General features: G+C 33.7%; 1 protein-coding gene across 3 annotated transcripts in view; it reads right to left on the bottom strand.

The window, feature by feature from the left end:
* Positions 1–1,099: 1,099 nt before the first annotated feature.
* Positions 1,100–10,108, bottom strand: part of LOC100199050 (transcription initiation factor TFIID subunit 3) — a 103,666-nt gene continuing 94,657 nt past the window's right edge. For all 3 annotated transcript variants that reach the window (XM_065811286.1, XM_065811288.1, XM_065811287.1), the window contains one exon: positions 1,100–1,486. In XM_065811286.1, the coding sequence (XP_065667358.1) occupies positions 1,357–1,486 (130 nt within the window). In that variant the 3' untranslated portion in view covers positions 1,100–1,356. The remainder of the gene's footprint in view (positions 1,487–10,108) is intronic.

The following is a 10,108-nucleotide window of genomic DNA, read 5'->3' as shown; positions in this document are numbered from 1 at the left end:
TTTTTGATAATTTACAGTTTCAGCCACTTTCATCAATGCATCTTCACTGCTGGCTTTCAGACTATCGATCCTGCATTCCCAGAGTGTATCGGAAATAGGCTTTACTGTAAGATTTGGTAAATAAGTTTTAAAGACCTGCCATTGTTATGTTGAAACGTCAAAGAAAAGATAAATTTGATGCAAAATTCCAAAAAGTGTCATTACAACGACTGAAGATTTCGCAATGTCTCCAAAAATAAGATTGGCACATATAATGATTTCGGAGTTCTTTTTTTTGAACACCACGAATACAGTTTTTCATGTTTGCTCCCTTATCTTTGACCTTTGCAGTTCTGCAAACTTAAAATCAGATATTCAAGCTTTAGTAAGCTTGCTTCAACGAATCCTGAACCAGTACTGTCATTGTCAGGTAGGAATTTTACAAAAATTCATTGATTTCTATTGGTCTACTCCCAATGCTGCATATTTGCAAAATCATGTCATCATTAATGTAATTTTTTGTAAAGCAGCATTACCAATCAGATTAATTCACTTTGAATTGTTTTGCTTAATAATCATGAATTTTTTTTATACGCCGTAAATGATAGTACGAATTGTAATTTCCTAACAAATCAAAAACAAGCATTTTTATGGTTTGAATAAACTAGCCAACGACGATCAAAGCAATCACCATTATGTAACTTATCTCCCAGAGAAATGTCGCTTTTCAGAACTCTCATTTTGCGGATACTATCAAATATAAAAATGTGTGAAACCAACACAAGGGCTATTTTGTTTTAAAAAAGTTTTCAAAACAACTCATTTTAAATATCTTGTTTTAGCATCTAAGAAAAAAAATACTTTGTCGTTCTAAACTAAACGATTTTTTTCCTTATTTTTTTAACGCTTATAGAAGTTTCAAGCTTCTTAAAATTCTGTCTCTCCTATTTATTAAAACAACATGCTTATTAGATTTTAGAATATTTCTGACCATTCCGTTTATTACAATTTCCCTCCTCCATATTAACATAACAACCAACTACTTTGTCTGAAAGTATTGCTTATTGCACTTCAAAAAATGAAGATAATTGACTTTTTTTTAGAAAAAATTACAAAAAAATGAAACATTTTTTATAATTAAACTATTAAATTAAAATACTATAAATAATAAATGTTAAAACATTAACATTAAACGGTTGTATAAATTTTTCGTAATGAGATACAATTTTGTTAAATAGATAAAGATATTTGAAGAACGTCACTTTTTCAACTTGTGTACCACACTGTTTGAGGTTTCTCAAAAACAAAATTTTATAAAGTAAGTTTGAAACAATAAACCGATACTTTTGATTTTGACTCTTCAGTAACTCTAAAGCCTTAGTTTTCTTTTTTCTTTTTCTTCTTCTTCTTTTTCACAGCTGGTGCACTTTTTTTCAAAGCGGGTGCACATTTTGAACAAAACCACTGTGCATCATCAGCAGGAGCAACAGTTATGTTCACACATGACCTAAATTGAGATTTTTTTTTTTTATATAAACAGTATATATATATACATATATATATATATATATATATATATATATATATATATATATATATATATATATATATATATATATATATATATATATATATATATATATATATATATATATATATATATATATATATACAGTATCGGACAAAACGAGTGCAACCAAATAATGCTAATTTAGTTTCTTTATATAAAAGTGCTGCATTTCAATTTAGAGAAATAACTATGTTACTATTAAGAGACAAAGTTCTTCAAGTTTTATTCATCACAAAGTTCATTATTTGTACACAAAAATTAATAAATTAATCAAAAGTATTAAAAAAAGTTGATTTCTTTCTGGACAAAACAAGTGCAACTCGACAAAATGTTGACCAAGCTGTATTTCGCTATCAATATTTCGTGGCGATTCTTTCGTTGTCAATCACAGCCTTGCTTCGAGGCATAGATTCGATCAGGTGATCAATGAAACTTTGTGGAATCATTGCCCAGGCCTTTTGGATTTATTCAAACAGTTGATCCTTATTACGAACACCTTCACGATTAATTCTGCGGTTGACGATCTCCCACAGGTTCTCGATAGGGTTGAGATCCGGAGATTGAGGCGGCCATTTTATCACCGATAGGTGGTTGTCTTGAAACCACTGCTTGAATACTTTTGCAGTGTGTTTTGGATCGTTGTCTTGCTAAAAAACCCATTTTATTGGCATATTCCATTCAGCATGAGGTAACATAACATCTTTCAGGATATTTTTATACATGAAACGGTCCATCATTCCATCGTTTCGATGTGTTGGACCTAGACCGTTAGCAGAAAAACACCCCCAGACCATTACATTGCCTCCACCATGCTTCACGGTTTTATGGCAGTAACGTAAATCGAGGCGTTTTCCGGCCGGTCGACGTACACGACAAATGCCATCGCTCCCAATGATGTTGAACTTCGATTCATCACTGAACAGGACAGTTCGCCATTTCTGCACATTCCAGTCAATATGAGATGTAGCAAACAGGAGTATTTTCTTCTGGTTTTTAAGTAAAATCAGCGGTTTCTTTGCAGGGCGTCGAGAAAACAATCCGGTTTCAACAGCACGTCGTCTGATTGTTCGGTCCGATACAGGCAGCTCTAATTGCTTTTGTATCTCGACTGATGATATCCAGGGATCCTTCTTGACGTATCTGACGATCATAGAATCCTCTCTAGAAGTGGTGGAACGCGGTCTTCCACCTTTGTTATCTGCTGCCAACTTCCCCGTAGAACGATATTTGGAACATAGTCTTAAAACGGTCCATTTTTTCACGCGATATTTATCACAAATACTTTTTTGTGACATTCCACTAACGTAATCGCCAATAATTTTTTTTCTTAGTTCCAATCCAAGACCGTCGGGAGCCATTTTTGCACTTGAAGTCATAAAAATAATAAAAATAATCACGCTTCTCAAGGCTTACCGTGTTACATTTACCTTGTGATGATACAATAATGCTCTGTGGAACACAACGTCTTGGTTGGATATGGACTGTATTGATGTAATGAAACACTTGTTGTATTTCACTTCTTGTATTGGTGTTCTTCGATAAAACACTTTGATAAAACTCACTTCGATAAACTGTCTTGATAATACTGACTGATTGACTTCCATATACTGACTGAATTACATGTCGATTTACATGTCTCTTATATAGTCAAATGAACCTGTGTGAACCTGTTCTGGAAGATTCTAAATGCTTCTATTCGATGCTTCTGGAAGCTTCTGCATGCTTCTGGAAACTTCTGAAAACCTCTGGATACTTCCTTTAATTATTAAAAAACTTTCGTGACGTTGACACGGATCAGACTTAAGAAAATGAAACAAACCAAAAAAGTTGCACTTGTTTTGTCCGCTGCAAAATGGGACTTGTCAACGAAATTCTGCCTGTGTGCTGTCACCTGTCAGCTGATTACTCATGTCATGGCATGCTGTGACTCCAGACTCCTGAACTGTTTGCTGTGGTAGTATAGTTCGTTTCGTTTTTAAGACATGTAAAATTAGGAACACTTCTTAGCATTGTTTGACTTTGGTTGCAAATGTTTTGTCCAATACTGTATATATATATATATAATATATATATATATATATATATATATATATATATATATATATATATATATATATATATATATAAATATATATATATATATATATATATATCCATATATCCATATATATAAATATCCATATATCCATATATATATATATCCATATATATATATATATATATATATATATATATATATATATATATATATATATATATATATATATATATATATATATATATATATATATATATATAGATATATATATATATATATATATATATATATATATATATATATATATATATATATATGTATACATACATATATATATATATAAATATATACACACACACACACACACATATACACACACACGCATATATATATATATATATATATATATATATATATATATATATATATATATATATATATATAATTATATATATATATATATATATATATATATATATATATATATATACGGAAAAAAACACATACTGAAACTTTTTAGTCCCTGTGTAATAAGGTATAGTATATATTTAAATATTTCTCAATTGGGAGGTAATCCACTGTTATTCAGGGTGGTAGCCCTCCCGCCATCACAGCAATATAAAGAAAGCACATAATTTAACATTCTTTCATCTTGTGCAAGGTATTATGGTTAATAAAATTGATGCAAATGGTTACTCAGCCATTAAAAACTTAGCACCGTCTATCGCACACCTTGATATCTGGATGATGGAGCTCCTTAACATCATTTCAGAACAGAAAGCTACTATCAACCTGCAAGCCAACCAAATAAAAAAACTTGAACAGAAATTAGCAGTTATTGAAACCAAAATCAACTCTCAACCAGCCACCCAATCAAGCCCACACCAGCCATCCTGGAGTAATATTGTCAGAAACAAGCCAAACTCATCGCCACAAATCGGTCAAGTCCTTGTCGAACTAAAGCAAGCAGCTAAACGTGAAAAGAATATAATAATATTTGGTGTCCCAGAACCAGTGGCCGTAGCAAATGTCACCCAAACACCACCATCAGTGTTACCCTGAATCACAGAGATCCTAAACGTTATAGGCCTTACCAATGATGATGTTAGTTTCTCCAAGCGTCTTAACACAAAAAAAGCATCAAATTGTCAGCCTATTGTTGTAGAACTCAAGAACATTACTAGTAAAAAAATAGCTCTGATAAACTCTCGCAAACTCGCTACACATGAGAATTTCAAGACATACAGAGTCAGTCCTGACTTGTCTCCTGCTGAAAGAGAACTTGAGTACCAACTACGCAAAGACCGCAACATTCGTAATGATAAACTACGTAATGATAACCCTGATGCACCCTTTCACTGGGGCATTCGCGATGGAGCAATCATCAAGATTCGCGGTGCCCTTACTTCTCGCTCCACCCCAACTAACTAGCATTAATCTCAACACCAATCGCTTGCCAACCATCTGTACTACTAATATGCGCTCACTCTGTAACAAAATTGAGATTTTTAATCAATTTCTCATAGATACCAACATTGACATTGCCTGTTTAACTGAAACCTGGCTTAACCCCAGCAATAAGCAAATTATTCTTTCTCAAATCAATAATAATTACACTTGCATAAGCACTGAACGTCAAGATCGCATGGGTGGTGGTACTGCTATATTTACAAACAAAAAATACTCAGATAAAATAGAAAAAATAAAATTAACTACAGACTACTCGTTTAACTTGGTGCCTAAACAAGAAATTGAACTAACAATCGCTCGTGTGTACCCAAAATTACTCCCCCGAGGATACTCTTCTTGCCTAGTTATATGTGCCTATATCCCGGTTTGGTCTAAAAGTGAGCAGCGCAATGCATCTTATCAACTTGCACAACTCATTGAACCAGCCATAACTCGTTGCACAATCGGCAATAAACCACTAATATTTCTTGCAGGGGATCTAAATGGCTGCCCTACTGACTTTATTTGTCGTTCTCACCAACTCATTCATCTCAACACACACTCCACCAAAAAAACATCTATTCTTGACATCATCTTGACTAACGCCCCTAAATGCTATGTGTCGAATACTCTTCCTAGTTTTGGTAATTCAGATCACCTTGTTGTAGTTAGTCAACCTCCTCTAAATCTCTATAAATCTACTCGCCCGGTTCCCCACAAGGTTGCTTACCGGTCAGGTAGAATTGCTGACACTGTTGCACTGATACGATCTACCAATATTGAAATCTTAGTTGATTCACTGTATGAAATACAAGTTGCTTGCAACAACTTTTATCATTCTATACTCTCTGCCCAAGACATCTGCCAACCTCTAAAATCAACAACGCTTGTTACCCTAAGCCTTGGATGACACAACTTATTCAAGGCCTTATAAAAGAGCGTCAACAACTCTTTTTCTCCGGGTACTACAAAGAGTGAAAAGCACTTGCAAATCGAATTAGTAAACTAATTACCAAAAGAAAGAGAATCTTTAACAGGCGTTTCACTACTGGAAAAACAGATTTTTGGCGTGAAATCAGTCTTGCTGATAAAGGTAAAATCACAACCCCTATCTCTGAGACACTAGCAAACCAATTAAATGATCACTTTCAAAGTGTTTGGACTGGCAAGAAACAACCCAGCCTCTCATGCTTCATTAACCGAGAGGCAAACCCGCCTACTACCCCCATTTTTACCCTTAATAACATTGTCAACCAACTCAGCAAACTCAAACCAGGTTCCTCAGGACCAGATGATCTCTCTCCGTTTTTACTCAAATCTGCTCGCTTTGAAATCGCCTCATCACTCTGCATCCTATTCAACCGCCTTATAGAAAACAGTTACCTACCTGACCAATGGAAATCAGCAAACATAACACCGATTCCAAAAATTTCTAACCCACAATTGTCTAATGACTATCGACCAATTGCCATTACATCCGCATTATGTAAAGTTTTTGAACGTATTATTACCATATTCATTGTCCATCACACCAAGCACATATGGGTCTCTAACAAACAGTTCGGTTTCCTTCCAGGCCGAAGTACGATGGACGCTATTATTCAAATTATAGAGGACTGGAGTCATGCGAAAGATAACAACAAATCAATTTATGCAATATTCTTTGATTTCGAAAAAGCTTTTGATCTTGTCAGTCATGACAAGTTACTGTTAAAGTTAGTGAACATTCTACCTAGCTGGCTCACCTCTTGGATTGCAGCTTACTTATCTAATCGTCAACAAAGAATTAAAACAAATGATCACACCACTGACTGGAAATGTATCGAAGCAGGTGTACTTCAGGGTAGTGTTCTAGGTCCAATCCTGTTCATTCTATTTATTTCTGACATTAACGTCTATCTTCCACCTGAAACCATCCTTGAAAAATATGCTGATGACATACTGACCTATATAATTAATGATAAATTTCCTACCAACCTGCCTCAATCCATTGTTGATGGCGTCGCTCTTTGGTCAAAGGTAAATGGAATGAAACTTAATGGCCCGAAATGTAAAATCATAAGAATTATTCCCAGATGCTCCGAAATTCAAGCTTTACCATCCATTGTACTCAATAATACTGAACTTGAAATAGTCAGCAGCCACAAATATCTTGGAATCATGCTCAATGAGAATATTGATTGGGATGAACAATGGACAAAGGTTCACAACAAAATAAAATCAATACCATATCTGCTCAGACCTCTTAAGCAAATTGGTCACACTCAGCCAAACCTTTTACAGGTCTACCGATCTTACGCTATTAGCCACTTGATATATAGTGCTCCTATTCTCACTTCGTGCAGTGCTGCTGCAAAAAGAGAGATCCAACATTTTCATAAAAATGCCCTACAAATTATTGGAATTGATGTAACCAATTCAAGCAGCTTCAATATTATTTTTGACATTGAAGAGTTACTTGACAGAATCTGTATTAATACACTCAAAAAGATCCTTGCAGACCCATGCCATCCTATAACTACTAAATTAACTCAAACCAACAGCAGAAACCCTAATAGATTCCCGTATGCTCTTAACACCGCAAAAACAACTACTTACCAGAAAATTTTTATTCAAAAATACCTCCGAATCCTTCGTGATGGCGTCAGTGACCTCTACCTCCCAAGCAATATTGGAAGCTCTACTGCCTTTTCGATGCATAAATAATATTCCTCCCCTGTATTCTTAGCAAACTATTGATATTAAAGGACAGATAAAATTGTACAATTCATTACTTGTAATGCTAATCAATTTTAAATAAAAATTTATAAAAATAAATAAATAAATATATATATATATAAGTATATATATACATGTATATATATATATATATATATATATATATATATATATATATATATGTATAATATATATATATAGACCCGGCGCTAGACTTTCCGAAGTGGAAAGAAAAAAAAATTTTGGCGCCTTAAAAAAATAGACTTTAAATTTTGTCATTTATTTTGGTAAAAGTTTTTTGAAAAAAACGATATTAGTAATTTATCTTAAAAATATTACTTTTCAAAAACAATACTTCTTAACAATATAAATGATTGGTTAGCAGAAAAATGCTAATGCATGATTCGTTCTTAATTACTTAAAACATTTTCAAAATTGAGCACTAATATACACTAAATATATTTTTTAAGTTATTATAGTTTTTATTATAAATTGACTCAATGCATGGGTTTTGCTTGTGTCTCTGTTTTTATGACTAGACACTCATTCTATATTCTCCTAATGAGGGTACAGCTCTAAAACACAGTTTTGTGGTTCTGAGACCGGCTGGTAGTCAGGTTTCCTGAACTCTGTGGTAGCTCTCAGAGAGGCTTATTCCATCAACAGAAGAAAAATATCAAAGTATTAACAGAGACATGTTGCGCATGGATGGTGTCCCTGTTTTTACTTTTGGTGTGCATTATTAAGGCCACATTTGGAGACCTCTGTTACAGCCTAGGGTTTATTAGTAGTAATGAGGCAATTGCTTGGGCAACTAAACAGTGTACTGAGTACTATCAATGGTTTAAGTCAAGTTCTTTAACAAGTTTAAAAATAAATAAAATACCAAAAACTATAAAACACAAATAAACATCGTCTTCACCAAGTTCTCTAAACCTATCATTCACTAATATTTATGGTCTTCGAAGTAACTTTCCTTCTGTTGAGTCTTATCTCTTGCAAAGTTCACCAGACCTACTTGCTCTATGTAAAACTAATTTGAGTTCAGCTGTCTCATTTTGTGATCTTAGTGTTGATGGTTATTTTTCTTTAATTCGTAAAGACTCCATTAGCCACATGCATGGCCTGGGTATTTACATTCTTAAAAATTCAACCATTTGTCGCAAAGCTAGGTTTGAATCCACAGACTATTGTTTTATGTGCTTTCGATTAGCACCACTTCACTCTATAACCTTTCTATACAAATATTTGTTTCTCTTTGTTCTATACCACTCTTCTTCATCTCAAGACTGCAATCTTTTTGATGTTATTTCTGATCAAATTGACCAAGCCCTCTCTCTTTATCCATCAGCCAATATCGTTATTGTTGTGACTTTAATGCTCATCACACTCAATGGCTTGGCTCTAATGTCAACTAGATATAGTCAACTTTCTAACTCCTTTTCCACACAACCTGAATCATTTACCTTCTCTACTCTACTTATGTCTTGTTTCTGATCCTAGTCAGGTTCAGTTTCTCCACATTTACCCTTAGGTGCTTCTGATCACAGTTTGATCTGTAAAACTATTATTTCATTCTTCTTAATCATCTGAATCCCCTAGTTAACGTACTTCTTACAACTACCTTAAAGGTGACTGGAACTCAGCTTGTAGCCTGGACAACATACCTATTATAGTTTTGCAGAAGTGTTCTCCAGAGCTGTCGTCTATACTTTCAAAACTATTTAACAAGCGCTTATCAGAGTTTTGCTTTCCAGCCTGCTGGAAACTGGCATCTGTTATACCTATTTTCAAAAATACTAGAGAGCGATCTGATTCGCCTAACTACTGTCCCATTAGTCTTCTTCCTATCATAAGCAAGGTTTTTAAATCTTTAATTATCTTCTTATGGTGTATCTGGTAACATCTTTAAGATGATTGAACCTTTCCTTTCTAATTGTAGTATAAAAGTTGTCATCAATGGACAGCACTTTTCTTCTTATTCTGTAACTTCAGGGGTTCCTCAAGGTTTAATCCTTGGTCCTATACTCTTTTTAATTTACATTAACGATCTTCCAGATATTCTCACATCTAAGGTGGCATTATTCGCTGAAAATACTACTATTGATTCTTGTCATGATAAGATGCCAACACATTTGAGCTTAAAAAGGATCTCACTTCTGCTACAGAATGGGGCTCACAGTGGCTGGCAAACTTTAATTCAGATAAAACCCAATTTTTTTCAGCCAATTGTTATCGCAATAATTTAGATTTTTCTACATTTATGAACAGTAATGTACTCAATGAGTCATCTACCCTTTATCTTCTAGGATTAACTCTTACTTCCGATCTTTCTTGGAAACCATATATAAAAT

The sequence above is a fragment of the Hydra vulgaris genome, chromosome 12 (genome assembly GCF_038396675.1).
Source record: "Hydra vulgaris chromosome 12, alternate assembly HydraT2T_AEP".
Classification (NCBI taxonomy): Eukaryota; Metazoa; Cnidaria; class Hydrozoa; order Anthoathecata; family Hydridae; genus Hydra; species Hydra vulgaris.
This window is presented reverse-complemented; position numbering and strand designations above follow the sequence as displayed.